Consider the following 19,096-nt stretch of genomic DNA (forward strand, 5'->3'; position numbering starts at 1 on the left):
TTTGACACAGCCTTGAGAGACAATAACAATGCACTGCTACCAGATAACAGGAAGTGCCTGAATAAGTAACCTTATGGCAGGATTACCACGTATTTAAATAGACTGAACATGACTTTTAAAGTTATAACAATAAGTTAAAAAGAGTACATGATTTGACTGGGTTTACCTCAAATTTAAAGCATACCTATAAGCAGAGTCAAAAATTAAATATATTATGCAGTCTATCAATAGCATTAACAAGGCAGTTTTTGTTTTTACAGGTCCCCCAGTTAAATAGTTTTATTACCTATTTATCCTGCCAGTAGCGCTTCAATTTTTCCACTTATTGTAATAGGCAAGCTGTTGTGGCAGTTACAAGGTGGGGAAAACCATATTAGACTGGTGGGGTGGTTAACTTCCATTCATATAGCTTAACCCTTTTGGTGCCAATACTTTTTTTGTGTGTTTTTTGCACACGTAATAATCCACATTTAAGGCCTGAAAATTAATTAAAAGCCCTGACTGGCATATATTTCCGGGAAAGCAAAGACACTGTAGAATAAAATGGAGGCAGTTGCCAATTTTTACGTTGCATGATATTAGCCTACCCCTTAATCAAACCCCAAATTTCTGTAAAACTTACACTTAAGTTAATTTTAGTAGTGCACAAAAACACAATTTAATACCCATATTTCTTTGTAAAACATAAAAGATGAGGTTATGCCAAGTAAAAAGATAACCAACATGCCAAGCTTAAGAATTGTGTGCAGAGAAATGGTATTTTGCTTTACAGATCGCGCTTGAAGAGTTTCTTACCTGGCTTCTCTTGCCAAGAATGACAACTGAGGGACCGGAAGTGATGCAATCAGCAACCCTTGCGGCTCCATTCAGCGTGGAGATCAGCGAACGCATGTTCGCCGGTCTCTTTCCCTGCTACCCGCCGACACCTGTGATCCCGGTCCCAGGCCCGCAGGAGTGGCAGTGGAGCTTGGGAAGCAAGGTGGGGGTGTCAGGTCAGCCCCTGGAAGCGATCTGGCAACAGCTCAGCAGACAGAATTACTTCCATTGTAAAGCCGACCGTTGGCTTTACACAGCTAAACAGAGTCCCGGTGGCTATAGCTGCTAGGAGTCCGTTTAAAAGGGGCCTGCTGCCAGCCACATATTGCATACTTCATTGGCAGCGAAAGGGTTAAATCTTTATTGCAAAAAAAAAACCAAAACAAAAACAAAAAACGGTTGCTTTAATTTCTTAAAAGTTTTAGCTGGAGTTGGCTTTTACTCCGTTTCTCTTTTTTTAAAAAATCCATTAAACACTACATGTCTGACAATGCTACTGCGTGATTTCACTTCAGAATGTATGAAGATCTTGTTGCACTCCTTACCAGATGTCCCAATAAGAGGGGAGGGTGCTCATAGTGACTGCGGATGGCGCCGCTTGTTACATGAATCGTTTTGAAGTAGTGTCACCAGCACACCAAAAGTCCTTTCAGGATCACCATGTGTTCATTTATTAGGAACCATGACAAATGAACACACTGCAGAATGAACATTGTTGTCATCCTATTACAGGAAGTGGAAAAATAATGAATCTACTGGTAGGATCAACAGGAAATAAAAGTTATAGTTATATAGTGCCAATAGTTTGGGCAGTGCTTTACAATATAAGAAAGACAATACAGTTATGGGGAACCTCATACTCCCCCCCCTCCCCCCCAAAAAAGACGAAACGGCTAATTACATTATATGCCCTATTGCATAGGACAGGATTTTAAGCAGGACACATGCATTCTTCCAAAACAGGGAAAACATACCACAAATGTCTGGTTGACCACGGCTAACAATAACATTGATTGCTTGAACAATCTAAGGTGACTAACCTAAAAAGTGTATCTAATACAAAAGCAACTGCAGGAGATTAATGGATTTAAAAGGTACAGTCTTTAGAAAAAGGCAAGGAACATAAATATGAGTAAAAACAAAATCCAGATTCTATGAAAATTTAGTGAGTGAAAAGAAATGATATCACTAATGGCTACAATTTTTGGCTTACATTCAGGTAAGCACATGTAAAGCTGAACAAACATGCCCATTGTTTTAATCAAAAGCCAACAAAAGATTCAGAAGTGCACAGCATTAAGGACAAACTGGTCAACAAAGTAAAGTATTCATTCTTGATGTCTGTTAGCTTTTTTTTTTTTACTATAGTTTTGAACCCCAGTTGGCTTTTACAGCTATACGGGCCTCCAGTAGAGAGATTTACCCTCACTTCCTATCTTGCTAACCATTTACCAGATGTCAGCAGGACAGGAAGTGAGGCTAAATCCCTCTAGGGGAGCCTTGAATAGCAGTTTCAATCCTTCGCACTTAATTAAATCTAGAAAACATATTTTGATCTAGCATACACTTAAAAAACTTCCATTACTCTGAAACTTTTTAATAAACATTAAACTTCTGCTGAAAACGCTGACCCTTAACGATTGCCAACAGGATTAGGGATATATAAATTATATAATTTCACATAAAATAAACAAGTGTCCTGCTGTCACATGCTTTGTAAATCATATTCAGCAGCAAATGAAAATGATACATAAAATTTGGTACACAGTTTAAAATTTGGAAGCATAAACTGTGAGATCAGACTGTGTATCAACTTTTCATATTAATAATTCCAAAGAGATTTTAATAGTGATGGGAGTTACATTGAATATGCTTTTTCAAATGTAGAAATATAAAGTGTATCTTTATTATTTGAATAAAATGGCTGAAGACTGTAACTTTAAATGCATTAGACTGCTAAAGCCCAGGCATTCGCTACAAAGCCAACAAATACTGTAAATACAGATGAAATTGAAGGACAACTATTACACTTTTCTATGAATGCTGCCTTCATGGGATTAGTGGATCCTGTGCAGTAAGCTGTTAAAGAAAAAAAAAACAGAAAAGTTGAATGCACTGACACATTACATTTAGAAATCTGGCATAAAGAAACCATTCTGACAAACACAGTTTGTTGAACTCGATGGACATGTGTCTTTTTTCAACCTATGTTATCTACAGTTAGGATGCAGTCCGCAAGCAGCTAATTTGTTAATTTCGTAGAAGAGCAGCCTACTTACCATTATAAAAAAAAAAAGCACTGCAGCAATCCAAAAAGGAAGCAATAACTGAAAATGGTGCAACTATCTAGTGTATTGGACAACTAACTAATGTAAGTACCTGAATTTGACCTGGCAACCCACAGACTTTTCACTTTGCAGAAGAGCAAAAAGCAGGTCACAAGTCTGACCGTGCTGTCTGGCAGGAATGTATAAATCTTGGGACTAGGTGGACAGAAATAGAAATGCTCTGACAGGTAAACCAGCTGACATATATGTATTATATATGGATATCTGGCTTTTTGCCTGGAGTTCGGCTTTAAAAGAAATATAAAAAATATATATAAATATAAAAACTGAAATATATTAACTGCAGCAGGCACCAATGTGTTTTTCACAGACATTTCATTTATTTTAAAGGTGATGGGGAACACACCCATCTTACCGCAGCTAGCCATTCTACACCTAGATAATCTTTTAATTGCAAACACCCCTTGCTTAATATAATACATTAACCAAGACCTTGACATACAGTATTTCACACACGTTGGACCAACTTTGAGTAGTCTTTTTCTTTTTACAGTGATTTTTAAAGTGCAACTTGGAGTTACAATCTTACTGTTGATTAATGAACCTCATTATGTTATTTATTTTTTCATTCTTTATTCTTTTTATTAAAAGACCAAAGTAAATATAAAAAAACAAGACATATTAGCAGACAAAAAATAAATAAAAAATAATATTATCTTAAAGTATACAAGACATATACCAAAAAAAGGAAAAAAATAAATTTTTGCAGTGACCGACCACAAAAGGAGGAAAAGCCCTCTCCTTGTATTCAACTATAATTATCGGGGGATCATTGGAAATCATTCTCTTAGTATACCATGGTGTCGAGATAAAAGATTGCATAAAAGTTTTTGTTTTGTAGTTGTCATTAAAGAGTCAATAAATGATTCCCATACATGAAAAAAACTTTAGGGTCTGAGCATCCTTGCTGAGGATTGTCTCGGTCCAGTCATTTTGAAATACAAACATCAACTTACTCAAAAAAGGGGTTAGAGAAGGTGGTTCAGAATATATGCATTGATGCAGGATTGTTTTCTTCCCCACCAAAGATATAACAGACAATAGCTTTCTGCATCCAGGAATGATTTTCACTCCCTGCAGACCCAGGATTCCAAAGATCGCCCAAGCTGCAGAAAAAGGTAAATGATTAACCAAGTTTTGCCAGGATTCTGGGCAATATCGTTCCAAAGGGACTTTATTTTAGGGCAGCTCCAGAAAGCATTATATCAATCTGTTTATTCCTGCCCACATTTCATACATCTAGAGAAGCAGCTAAGATCTATAAGATAAGACCTATGCAGAGAGATATAAGCTTCATGCTAATTCTATACAATTTCTCTATAGGTGGATGCAGTAATTGTATCTCATGCTTTATTAAAAGTTTGAAGAATATCAGTAGATATATTTAAAAAAATAACACTGAGAGACCGGTGGAGCGTTTGGCATAATCCAGATCTTATCTATAACACCTATAAACATGAACATTTGCACCAGGTTTTGAAAGCAGCCACTCTAGGGTGTTCTCCCAATGTGAAATTGACAGGTTTTAATGTTTTTTTTTACATATTGCATAGGAGCGCATCTGTACTTAAAGAAATAATTCACAGTTCATGAATGGGAAACTCTCCGAGACAGCTGCAAAAGTCAACAACTTATGATCAACTTAAAAGGAGAACTATGGGGTCAGTGTTTTTCCCCATAGTTCTCCTTGGGGTAACGGGAAGACACCAACTAGCGTCCTCCCGTTACCCTAAGCTCAGTATACCGCGAGCTACTATCTCGAGGCAGAGCCAGCTGTACCCGCCCCCTCCCCCGTCCGTTCCGCCAGTCAGCGCTGGCAGATCGGAGCGGGGAGAGGGGAATCCAGCCCCTCCCCCTGTCACGGCAGAGAGCCGTGACAGGATCGAGAGGTGAGGGAACCCGGTATGTGTTCCCTCACCTCCCGATCTACTGAGCCGACCTGTGACAGTCTCATTGTCACAGGTCGGCTTAGAACTATGAGGTGAGTGGAAATCACTCATGTCATAGTTCTCCTTTAACTGTTGAAAATTCCTGAGCTGCTCACTCTTTGGAAAACTGATTTCTAGAAGCATGGAGGAAATCTTAATTTCCTCAGAAAGGATGGAAATGATTGTTTAACTGATGTTTATCTCCAAGTTTATGCCATATAGTCCAGCTAAAAGAGAATTTGAGACAGGTAAACATGCTATATGCATATGAAGTATGTATATAGGATTAAGATCAGGTACTAAGTTTTGTTCCAAAAACGTACGAGTCTGTATATTTACTCGTACCATGGATCCAATCTCCCAAATATCTAGTGGCAGCTGCTAAAGAAAATAATTCCAAATCTGGGAAAGACTTCCATTTTTACCAATTGTTGTATGTGGAGGCCAATTTTAGAATGTCTTTTTACCCAGATAAACCTCTGAAAGGCCTGCATCAGCTTTTGATCTTTTTTCAGGATAATAGGAAGGGTTTGTAAAGTGTACAGCTGTATCAGAAAAAGGAACATTTTAATTAAAATGATCCTGCCCATACTGTATATGCTAAATTAAGATGGGACCACTTATCTAACAATTCCAAAAGAGATCTTCCCACCGAAGGTACATTAGCTTTATAAAGTTTATGTAGATTTGTAGTAATATAAGCCCCCAGATAAAAGATCTTCCCTTTACACCATATAAAAGTATATAGTGAGCTCCACCTAGGTTCAATACTCCCTGCTAAATATAGAGCTTTAAACTTTTCCAGATTTACAGAATAGCCATAAACATTCATCAGGGAAAGTACATTAGGCAATGCCATCTTTGGATTGGAAATGTACAGTAATAAATCTGCAAAAGCAGTCATTTTCACCTCTCTCTTTCCGATTTTAATACCCTTTAAGTCTGGCAAGGACTTCAATAATCTCAACATAGGATCCAATGCCAAATTAAACAAAATTGGCGATATTATGCCAGGTGCCCCTCTGCATATTTAGTAGACTAGAGAGTTTAGAGAGCCTTGTGACAGGGTTGGAGAAAATGTGTTGAATATACATGGTAAACATCAAATAAAAGGCCCTCTTAACCGGAATACTATTTAGCCATGCCCAATCCACTCTGTTATGTTTCTGCATTTAAACTTAGAATAAATGCCCTTGAATTATGGCTCTGTGAAGACACCACAGTCACTGCAATTGCTGTACAAATTCCTAACGTCTGATGTCTATTTTGCACAAATCCCAGTTGGTGGGTAGTCACCAATGTAGGCAAAAATCTCAGAATCCTACTCGCCATTATTTTAGCCAATAATTTATAACCTCCATTTAAAATAGATATGGGCCTATAAGAAAATACTGTTATAGGGTTCCTACCTTCTTTCAAAATTAAAATAGTATATGCTTCATTAAAATCTGAAAAGGAGGTACCATCACTCAAGATCTTATTATAAACTTGTGTAAGCAAAGGAGCAGTTTCCGATACCAATATTTGATAAAATTCTGCAGGAAACCCATCTGGTCGAGGAGTTTTATTACTAGCACGAGAGTTAATTGCAGCCCAAACCTCATTGTTCAATATTGGAGCATTCAAGTTCTCCCTTTGCTCAGTTGTCAGGTTTGATAGACCCACTTGAGCAAGCAGTTTGTCCATCTCAATCAAGGATGGGTATTGAGCAGTATAAAGTTGATTATAATAATGTTGTGCTACAATAGAGGCAGGTTTGGTGATTATATCTATCGATTGAGGAACTCTCAGCTTCAGAATATGACATTTAGGTCAAGCGGTATGCGATATCTTTGCCAACAATGAGCTTGCCTTATTCCCCTATCTATAAAATGTATTTTGCGCATAAAGTTGACTTGTGCAGATACATGAGCATTCAGAAGCATTACTGCCTCTGGCTAGGCCCCTTTAGATTGTTAAGTGTTATATGAGTACTTAAGATGGTTCTTATAGGTCAATGTAACCTGTTTTTGTAGCTCCAAATATTTCTTATTTGCCTCTTTTTTCCCTCGAGACATATATGCAATTATACGTCCTAGCATAATCGCCTTCATCATCCTCCACAGTAAGACAGGAGTATCCCAATGTTTCAAATTATCATCCATACGCTTTGCCCATTGAACCCTAAGGTATTCCTGAAATTTAGAAGATTTAGAGCAAAAAACAGGAAATCTTCAAATCCTAGCCCTCTGAATTGGACTCTGCAAAGATAATAACATTGCGAGAGAAGCGTGATCCGAAAGTGTCAACTTACCAATATTCATTATTATCTGTGAAAAGAGTCTCAGTAACATAAATGTGATCTACTCTGGAAAACGTAGTGTGTGCTTTAGAGTAACAGGTATAATTATGTTCCATAGGATTCACAGCTCTTGAAGCATGAATTTAAGAAGTGTGAGTCAACAAATATTTCAAGCCTTTTGTAGACGCATAAGAAACGTGGCTTTGTGAATCTGAGCAGTCTAGTGCTGGGTCTATAGTGGCATTAAAATCCCCTGCCACAATAAGATTAAGTAAGTTCCGTTCCAATAGTTTTTGTGTAAGCTGCGCAAAAAAGTGTGAATAATCAGTATTAGCAAATACATGACATAAAGAATAAGGGGTCCCTGCCACCTCCAAAATAATCATACATCTTCTTTCAGGGTCCATTTCTGTATACATTAAAGTATAGGGCAAACTTTTATTCAGAAGTATGACCACCCACCTATTTTTATCTTTATCAAATTTTGCTATTGTCTCCCCAATCCAAGAAGCCTATAGACCTAGATTGTGTGACTTTTTCCAATGAGTCTCCTGCAAAAATACTATGTCAGAGTCATTCTTTGAAGGTGTGAGATAACTTTTTTCCTTTTCTGTGGGTTATTTAGCTTGGCCACATTCCAAGATACCAGGTTTAAAAGGAGAACTATGAGGCGAGTGAAAATCACTCAGCCTCATAGTTCTAGCTGACCTGTGACAATGAAAATTTCACAGGTCAGCTCAATAGAATGGGAAGTGAGTGATCTATCCCTGCAGAGAGCCGTGACTGTCACTCACGTCTCCCTGCAGGCATTCCCCTCCCCGATCCTCCAGCGCTGACTGGCGGAACGGATGGGGCAGGTACAGCTGGCTCTGCCTCTAGATAGGCAGAGCCAGCTGGGTGGATCTCTACAGTAATGCCGGGATCCGTCCCGGTAGCGGCGTCTCCGTATACCACGAGCTGTAGCTAGCAGTATACTGAGCTTTTGGTGACGGGAGGAAGCTAGTTTGTGTCCTCCCGTTACCCTTAGGAGAACTATGGGGAAAAGCCCTGACCCCACAGTTCTCCTTTAAGTCTGGCTCATATATACTAGAGGGCATCAGTGAAACAAGTTGAACAGAATCTCATAATAGATTGAAACACACATCTAAACCCCAAAAAGGAATTCTAATCCCCTAACAGAGGTCGGCCACTGTGCCAATTCCTGCCTAACCAAGGAAAACATAAAACTAATAACCCTACTTGACAAGCCAACCAAAATTTATTACATCCTATTGGTACACTAGCTCCCCATGGTCTCTTTTTTTTAACATTAAATCTAACCACATACTACGCCTTTGTTTAAGCAGAAGTGAACAAAAACCTCAGAACAACCCCCCTCCCCCAGACCTCCCAGCATCACCCCCAAAACCACTGTGCCCTATAGATGACATTGGTCCCTTGCCAGTGCTTGATCCTCAAATAATTTAACCTCTTCCTGTCAAAAAACCCACAGTGAGTCTACAGACTCCACGCACACACAGCACACACATCCAGCAGATCCTTTTCCAAAAATCCTACACCAACTACTTTCCTCCACCGGTCCTGGCAGGGGTGAGCCTGCTCCACTTCAGAGTGAGAAAGACACTCCAACATGCCCCAAAGTGTCAAAAGCTGGTAGGCCTTGGGTGAAGCCGCAATGTTTCCTGAGCCCCTAAGGCCAGGGGCCCCTCCAGCTGCAGCTGGGCCAGCTCGTCATGTTATTTTATATAATGTGAAGTTAATATCCATCCAAAAATTAAAGTGACACTAATCTCAGGAGTTAAATCTTAAATATGCATTCAAGTACCCTATCTATTAACAAAAATATAGGTTATTTGTGCCTCACCTAGCTGTAGAGCCTCAAATCAGCTCTGAACTTGTGCCGACACTGTTCTTCCTTCTAAGGAGTGGCTACTTTTGCTTCTCATGATCTTTTTGTTGTAAAGTAGCCACTCCCATGATGGACTCCAATCTAGTTTTCCCATTTAGTTTATCAAGTTGTATTGACATTTGTATAGTCTATCATGGGAGTGAGCTTGGAGTGCTGGCTACTTTACAACACATACAATTTCTTAATGGTTGATACCGAATCTGTCTATTTAGTGTACATACAGTGGTTTGTTTATACTTATAAGCAGTACATGACATCATTATTCAATTTTTGGTTCAAAAGTTGGTTCACTGCATTTAAGTTTTAATGCATTTTATATTTTGCTCTTTTAATACTCAGAAACACGGACTTTACCTTCCCAAAAAGTTAGTATTTTATTGGTGTGGCCTCACAAAACATCCTATTTGAAGATAGTTTGAATTAAATAGGATTTGACCACAATACTTTAGTTTTTACAAAAAATCGATGCCTTACAAATGAACAGGCATATTACCAGATTTATATATGTGAAAATCATTGCTTATATCTAGGTCTTCAGCTGGGATGTAAAGTTTTGTATATTACAATACCTAAAAGTTTAAAAGTTTGCTGAGGTATGTATGCATTTGTGGAATTGAGAAGAGTGGGGTAATCCCTTGGAACAGGAATTATTCTGGTAATTAACAAAAGTAATTGGAGAGCTCTACATGCACGTTATATACAACTCATACATAAACAAAACAAAAAGTAATATGGAGATGCACCCTGTTCTGATACTATGCTTTCCTGCTAAGAAATCATGAAGGAAAGTGATTGTAAATCAAATGGTCATTTACCAAAAAGTTATGCTAACACATAAAAATACAAACTATTCTATCATGATATCTTGATACTAAAAATATGCTCAACTGTACATAAAATAACGCACAATTGAATCAAGTTATACAACTAGAATAAGTACTTCATCAGGGTACATCAGGTGTGTTGCTTAACCCTATTTGTTGCCAAAACATTTTTCCCCATGTAAATTAAAATGCTTTTTTTCTATTTTAACATTTTTTTTGTTGAACAAGAAAATACAACAACAACAACTTATGTATGAATAAAAAGTCACACTTCGGACCATGGCATATCCAACAGCATGATCCCTACAAGGGGGTGACTAGGTAAGAAGACGAGAATGAGAAAATGAAGGTTATTTAGAAAGAGAGACTGGGTGAAGAAAAACAGAGTAGTAAAAAGAGAAAAGAAAGTGGGCACATGGAAAGATGGCACCAAGGTGATCAAAATCCATGTCTGGGTGGGCATAGGATATACATGGCTCCCAGATACTCAAAAACCTTTTGAACATGCCCTTTTTTTTTACATAAAACATAATTAAAGCCCATGGTCAGGCAGTTGTAAAGCTGTAAATCAGTGTTTACAGGATATTCAGTAATTTGTATACATGTTTGTTTAGATTTCGGCAGCAGAGAATACGTTTTTTTGGGGGCTCAGAACTTGTCCGGCAGCAATGACTGAAACACAAAATTGGCAGAAAAGAATATGTGATTTGGAAAGTAAACCAGATCACATACTCACATTTAATCGGTTTGCTTGACATTTGTCTTTAAATCCTTGGCTCATGTGCTCCTAGTTCAAAGTCTAAGATATCATATGACAAGTTACCTAAGCCCTGATGAACGGGGGGCCGTAGGCTTAAGAAAGCTATTTCCAGGAAAGATTGTCTTCATTGAAAAAATAAAGTCCATCGGAACTTCCCGTATTTGGTAGATATGGTAAGAGGCATTACGTCTAGGAAATTTCTTGATGTCTTTCCACACAAAATGAAGACATGGGAATAAAACGCCTTTTTTTCTTCCTGCTTGGGAGCCAGGACGATAAACATCAGGTTTATTTATATACGAAAGATGTCAAGGTCCAAGCCCTCAAAACATTATTTGGAGTTGTGACAAAGAACCAGGATGAACCCTAGAAAATTGTATCAAAGCTCTATTAGGGCAATCCCTGCTGTATATAGCTTTGCGGTGTTTGCCCACACTCACTGATCCCCTATTTGTGACATCACGTTGCTTTAGTCTTAAGAACCCTGAGAGGACCCGACCGTTAGAAAAAGAATAGAAGTGCTCACGTCATCCAGGCACTGACATTGCCACTCAAAGAAGGACCTTCCTCCTCTTTAAGTTAGACAATAGAAGATTTAAGACCCAGTGTGTCACAGATTTAGATAAGTAAATAGAGGTTTTAGTTTTTTGCTTAATTCAAAGTGATTAGTGGGGGAATTGAGTGCAAAAAGTTCAGTTTTAAATAGTAAAGAAAATTATATTAAGGACATTAAGGCCTAGACTTAAGTTTCACTGCCAAGGATGATAATCCTCCTCCTTTAAGTAAGAAATGATAAACCATTTCACCTGGGGGAAAAAAATAATATCAATGGTTGGAGTTGATATAAAACAAAACAAAAAACTCCTCTCCTCACCATTTCTCTCCCAGCCTCCCTGGCTGTCTGTGTGCCTCCAGCACACACCACCTGACTCCAGTTTAAATTCTGGGGGAATTTATTCTGGAGGAATGACCCCTGAACACCGCCCAATCCTATCCCAGCAGGAGCTCACCTGACTGCTCTCTGACTTCTGGGGGCCTCCTTCTGACCACAGAACACGGTCTGTTCCTATTTCCCAGCAGGAGCTAATGTCCTAGCCAGCATCCTTTCCTTAAGGGCTGTGCACACCTCGGGTGCTGGTCACTGCTAAAGCCTGGACCTAGTGTCTGGAGATCTCATCCCTCCTGAATCACTTTGAAATCTCCCAGTTCCAGTACCCCAAGCAGAACCCAGACAAACCCTTGCTTCCTGACACCTCTTAGCCCCTCTGGCTGAGAGAGCTGGGTGATCAGAACACCCAAATAAACAAAATATTATATATACATACATATACACACACATATACACACACATATACACGGTATGTGGGTACATCAATCCTGGCAGGTCTCTCCAAGCTATATGAATTAAATTTCATCCCATTACAGAAATCGATACTAGAGGACCTCAAAGTCTAGGACCATGAAGTCAACAAATGTTACCAATAGAAATACCTACTGCCTACCTTAAAATAATGCATTCTATTTTCATTACCTTTATCTAGGCTAAAGAACAGATCAAAAACTGCAACACTAACCAGATAAAAAGCGTCAGGAGGCATCGGCTTACCACACCCAAAGTTCTTTATACTGCCTCCTATCTCCCTGGTAACTGACTGGTCCTGCAACGTTCAAAATAAACTAAGGGTTCACCTAGAGAAAGACACTTTTGATGACCTGCTACACAAGGTATCCCATGGATATAGCCTAAACGTTCCTGGCTATCTTGGCTAAACCACTTGACCAGATTTATAATGAAAGCCATCATGCCTAGTCAAACAATGGCAGAGATTTTGACGTTCACCTCATCCTCGTCGGCAGTTGCAGGAAACTCCCACATCAGATCAGGGCTCGGAGGATCGAGATTACTTGACTTAGCGACCACCACACGAATGAGACCACTTCACTTTACTAGTGACCAAAAATGTTTGACTAATTTGCATATTGCAAAATATCAAACTTTCTTTAGACCACTGGGAAGCTATGGAAATGTGCCAAGAGGAGACAAAGTCAATTTCCCCCTTTGTAAGTGATTAGCATTTATTGTGGTAATGTAGACGTGCAGTGATGATGTATATGCGTGCACATTTTCATGGCTCACATTGCAGACTTTCTACAATATTTTTTATTAAGTTTTTATTAGGCCTGAAGCCTAAAAATTCTAAATTTTCTTCATAGGAAAATCAGACATCAGGGTCGGACGGTAATTAGGCTGTAAACAGCTCTCCCGCTCCCTGTTATTCATGTAACACGATCAGTAAACAGCAGCTCTGCCTTTGCACACAATACACTGTCTGGGGAGGGGGAGTTGCCACATTGAGTACTAATGATAGGGAGTGGGGGTGCGTGGAGAGGTCACTTGTACTATACACACATTACTTGCAGAACACAATTGCAGCCATTTCGATGAGGAGATGAAGAGGAAAGCTAACAAAAAATGTTACGTTTTTGTGTTCGTATACAGCAACTGCATTTGCCTGCTTCATGTACACCTGGTGTACATTGCTGGCATATATAAAAAAAAAAACTCAGCAAAAGGTAGAAAAAGGCTTTAAGTTAGGCAACTTTCTGAACTAGTCAGACTTCTCAACACCCCAGTCAAGTGTCCCCCACTGCCATATCTCCAATGATGGGAAGCCAATCTTGGGCTTCAATTTACCCCATCTCAGCACGACTTACTACATGTCTTCTGAGACTGACCAAAAATGCAACTTTTGAGGCTGAAAGTGACCTAATTCAACCACAAGATTGTGGACACTCAACTAGACATGCACACGAGAATCGGCCGGCACGTACAGCTCCGTGCATGGTCGTATTGGCAGCTCCCAGGAAGGACAGGTGCTGCGTGTGATTAGTACGCAGCCCCTGTCCTTCTCTATGGGACTACGCGGCCATACGCCGCCCTACGCTCACCCGCCCTGCACGTCCGTGCGGGTGAGTGTACTCGTACACTGACAGGATGGATCCTGTCTGCGTCCGAGCCGGGACACCAGCACCCATACGGGCCTGCACTTGAGGTGAGAGTAGGGGGGTGTATGGCCGCATACTCCCATAGAGAAGAACAGGGCCTGTGTACTAATCACACGCAGCACCTGTCCTTCCCAGGAGCTGCCCAATACGGCCGCGCACAGAGCTGTACGTGTGAATGAGGCAGAATTGTTCCTGCAGATTAGCGCTGAAATAGAAACATTGGCTGTCAAAATGACAGCAGGTTCTGAAAGCTCCTGAAAAAGAGGGAATTTGCATAGCAGGAAGGAACTCTATGACATCAGATATCAATGTCTAGGAATAAACACATTGATATTACCTGTTTGAGGCCACTATACAATTTCTGTAGAGTTCTTTAGGTAAAGGAGGTCATGCTGTAGTAATTAGGAAAGCTCAAAATGTAGTCGTTTTGCGGGCAAATGGGTAATCATAAAACGTCAGTCAGGCACAGATGATGGATCTCAACAAAAAGCTGCTGACATGAAAATGATATGGCATCATTACGAATGCATTTGTAATTCCAAAATGTCTCTGGACATCCAGTCTAAAACAAACTGCTCAGCATGCTCCTGCACCATCTTTTGACTAATACTATGAACTGCAGCAAAAAGCATCCTCCAATGTGCTTCTGATGTCACCGAACCGAGTTCACCCAAGTTGGCCTAAGGATACACAAAACTCTCAGTTTTGAATCATGCCCATTAACATCCCTCCTTGGAAGAAAGTATAAATTCTGTACTCTCATCAACAGACCAGCGCAAAAAGTTTCTGCTAGTTTTTGTGGGCATGTTTGTACTTTCAACTTCCTGTTTCATGTTCATGTTGTTCACCAGTGTGCCACCTGCTTAGAACTGCTTAGCCTGTGCTACAAGATGACCTTAAAGTCATCCTGCCTTGTCCATTTCTTTCATTTAGTTCTGACCAAAGGCTGCACTCTCCCCAATCTCTGCCAGTTTACAGCATATGCTCTTGCTTCAGTGTATTATATCTTCACTGCCTTTTCCACAAATAGTCATTTCAAATGCCAAGTGGCAAAATAAATATTTATCCACTTTATCTGGAATTACATACTCCAGACCTTTTGGTATACATCTGTTCTACCTGCTTTTCCATGCATTTTATATCATATGTTCTGTATTCTGGATGTGTTTGATAATACAATATAGGGTAAGTAGATTCAAGCGTTTTTGCAAATTTGTTGAGATTTGAGAGGAAGCTGAAAAACAAACAAACAGCCAGGCTAATTGAAAACCTGCTTAAAACTATCCAGGAATGTTAACAGGTAACTATAGCAGGAGGAACAGACATGAGCCACTCGGACAGCAAATATATGAAATAAGCTATTCAGTCTTGGACTGAAAGGACATTTTCTGGTTTCCCTTTATAGCTATAACAGTGGATGCATATGTTTTGATGTCTGGATGCTGTGGCATGAACTACTGTGCAAGTTATGATCTTTGCAATAAGTGCAGAAGCTTGGAGCTGATCCAAATAGACAGATATGCCCCGAGTACCTGAATTATCTTATCTGTCCTTGTTCAGCTTCATGATACTGAACTCAGGGGTTGCCGGAGGTCAGACAAAAGGTTGATCCAGACATCACCAGGAACCTGCGCAAGAATTTATGAGTTTCACTGAGTAAAAGTCCCCTGGTCTTTGCCCCATATTTGTCCTACAAGCAATATTTAACAAGCAGGTAGTTGACTAAAGGGTGTCAAGTAGAAAAGCAAGAGCATAATCCATAAACAAGTTATGGCAGATGGCAACCAGGCAAAGTCATAGCACAGTCCCCACTGAAGTAGGATGCACAGCTGGTTGCAGGAGGTGAGTGGGAACTGCTGGTTACATTAAATCTAATTCACTTTAGGAGGAGAATGCTAAAACATGTTACATAGTTTATAATGCCAAAGATCACTGGGAAACTACTTAAGTCAACAGTATGGAAAACCATTCTTAAATCAGAATAAAATGGTTACATTACTGTTACAAAAAACATTTGAGGTAGTTAGACAAAACGCCTGTCAGAACTACCACAATTAAAGGTTTGTACAAATGCAGAAAATTACACGGTTTTCAAAATTTAAAGGGACTGCAAATGGACTCACCTGACCAATGCCCTGTAGAGGTGCCAGCTCTATCTGTACATGTGTTGCTAACTGGCTTAAAGACTGTTTCCCATCCGCCTGTCGCATATCTCCAGCTCTGTGACTCCAAGATTAGAGTTCTCTGGGTGCCAAAAGCAATCATGAAACAGTAGACAACATGGTGTAATTGGCAACCATATCCACAGCCCTTGTTGATGTTACATACTAGTTTCTTGGCCTTACTGCAATCTTTAGGGTTCTGTGGTTGAAATAAAGAAAATCATTTTTAGATCATCTCTAAACAAACATGAACAAAAAATATAAATACAGTGAAATTCAAATTTATTTCCCAGAGTACCGCTTTATGAATTAAACATTCTTATACAAGTACAACTTTTTTAATGTGTTAAAAAATATTAGAAATTGAAGAAACAAAGGAAAGTGGAGGTACTGCACAATCAAGGTGACATTGCATTTTGTATGTGCAAAGATATACTGACTACTATTATTTGGTACCATTAAAAGGAGAACTATGGTGTTAGGGCTTTCCCCCATAGTTCTCCTTAGGGTAACGGGAGGACACAAACTAGCATCCTCCCGTCACCCTAAGCACAGTATACCGCGAGCTACTGCTGTACCCGCCCCCTCCCCCGTCCGTTCCGCCAGTCAGCGCTGGAGGATCGGAGCGGGGAGGGGGGAATCCAGCCCCTCCCCTGTCACGGCAGAGAGCCATGACAGGATCGAGAAGTGAGCGAACGCTGGTATGTGTACGCTCACCTCCCGATCTACTGAGCCGACCTGTGACAGTCTCATTGTCACAGGTCGGCTAGAACTATGAGGTGAGTGAAAAGCACTCACCTCATAGTTCTCCTTTAATAATGCGCAGGTAACTTATTTTCAACTGTTTTTAAATATGTTTACTAAATGAAATGAAAATATTTTTTGCCTACAGTCTGTTAATAGAAAACTGCCGCAGCGGCTGATGGGTAGTTTTCTCCATTCACGGATCCTGATTTTTCCATCAGTTTAGGAAGGTGTGCTTTTATTTTAAGTTTGGTTAAGCTGTGAAATGCTTTACTGCATTATGCATTGTAATGGCAAGCTAGTGGAAGTATAAAACAGTAACAACAAAGCTTTGGAAAACTGACTGCAAATGTACAGATCACAGACCCAGAAGACTCTACCTGCAAGTGAAATTGAGAGACCGTGGGGGGAATTCATAAGAAGTGTCTACGGCACTCTTTAGAATTCTGTCACGCATCCAATAAATGCATTTGCCTGGGGTTCATGCGCCTGTGGGTAACAGGCAAATAAATTTGGTGCAAGCCCCGCCATTTGTGATGCAGAGGCACACTGAGACCGGAATACCCATACCCAGCGCAGCTCAGTTACACTAAGCCTGATCCCTGCCTGGCTGCTACGTCTGTCACGCTAACAGGTGAAGCGACCAAGGACTACTATACAGTGGGTGGAGTTTGATGGGGATGCTGAGGCACTAGTTCTCCATTAGATATGCTCTGCTGCTCATTGACAGCAGGTAGATTTCATGGCCAATAGCAGGCTGGCTATTGGCTATGCAGCCAACAGTTTCTTTACCAAGCAGTAATGCCGACAGTGGGGTTGGGAATGCTGAGCATCTCCATCAGGCTCTGCCCACTCGTAGAGTCACTTGTTGTTAGACACTGTCGGCTACTCTTTAATTTGGACAATTAAAGTCTATACTGTCAGAAATGTGGTACTAAGCCTTTATTCAATATGATATAATATATATAAATATATATCTGGATTACATTTCTGTTCATTGTGTGAATATGAAATGTTCACATATATTAATGCAATGTCATCTGGAATAGATAACAATTGCAAACCATCGAGTTAATTCATGCTGCAAAAGGTTACCATAGAGCTAGCTACTTTGCGTCGTTGCAATCCTAACTTTACGCAAACGTAAAGTTAGGATTTTTTATTTTTTTGCATTTGTCGCAATGTAGCATTGAAAGGAGAATAAAGGTTTCCTAAAATACAACGCAAACATACTTTAATTTTTAGCTTTACCATGTCTCTATGTTAGAAATCAGTTATTTTTGGGGTTAAAATATATGGGGATGAATAAATAGTGTGTTAAATGTTGGGTGGGAAAATTACACCAATATTTTTCTTTCAAATTTTTCCATTATTTGTTCCCAAAAAGGCCTAAGAAATAAAAATATATTTTTACCAATTTGCTACAAAATTGAAGCCCTATATGTCCTGGAAAAAATATAATGTGTAAAAGCAAGCTACAAATCCCAAAAGGCATAATGTTTGGAACCAAGACACCTCTAAAATGTAACAAAAAAATGTCCCGGGACTCGGGTTCTCAAGTTAGAAATAGGCCCAAGTGGTTTAAAATGTGTTAGATAGCAGTGGCACTGAATCCTTTGAAACGATGAATGATCACTAAGAGATATTTAGGTATTTGCACAAAAAAAGCAAAACACTTTAGAAGCATGGTTATGAAAAACCTTGACAATTTAGAAATGCAGATCTAAAATTAAAATGTTGATTTATCTTCATTCTCAATCATTCTTATATGAACTCAATTAGTGTTAAACTTTGTTTGCTAAATCTAGTTGCATATACAGCAAGATGAGGAACAGACCTATAACACAAATTCTAATGAAGAGTGGACCTCTAACTGGGGTGCAAAAGCTCAGTTCAGGAAATGGCCTGGATGTCGTATCACACTACCAGGTTTCAATGCAATGGCATCTATTACAAATACAAATTTCTGAGATAAAAGTGCAGGTACAAGGTGAGGTACAAATATCCACCTATTTCCAAGATTGTGCATCTGGAAACATTTGGGCATATGTGTGAATTGGTGACAAGCAAAAAAGGTTGAGGCACTACTCAACAAAAACAGACATTTTACCTTATCTGAAGCTCAAGCAGAGAGTTGCCAAAACCATGTTCTTTGAAATACAAAACAACTCAACTAATTATTTTCAAAAGCTGTTGATCTCTTAGAACCATATCCATTTTTAAACTGGGCAGTTTCTAAACCACCCAGGTGTCCGTGAACAGTATCCAGGTTCCTTCTCCAGATCCATTTTTCTCTCATCTATTTTTAAACCCCCCCC

The 19,096-nt window shown here is 39.5% G+C and overlaps 1 protein-coding gene across 1 annotated transcript in view; it reads right to left on the minus strand.

Moving 5' to 3' along the window:
- LOC108801723 (alpha-(1,6)-fucosyltransferase-like) overlaps positions 1–19,096 on the minus strand; it is a gene marked incomplete at its 3' end in the record, with an annotated part of 93,538 nt that overhangs the window by 11,320 nt on the left and 63,122 nt on the right. Inside the window, exon 5 of the mRNA XM_018573630.1 lies at positions 15,996–16,233. Within this exon, the coding sequence (XP_018429132.1) occupies positions 15,996–16,233 (238 nt within the window). The remainder of the gene's footprint in view (positions 1–15,995; positions 16,234–19,096) is intronic.

This window comes from Nanorana parkeri, unplaced genomic scaffold (genome assembly GCF_000935625.1).
Source record: "Nanorana parkeri isolate BGI_ZX_2015 unplaced genomic scaffold, ASM93562v1 scaffold2463, whole genome shotgun sequence".
Classification (NCBI taxonomy): Eukaryota; Metazoa; Chordata; class Amphibia; order Anura; family Dicroglossidae; genus Nanorana; species Nanorana parkeri.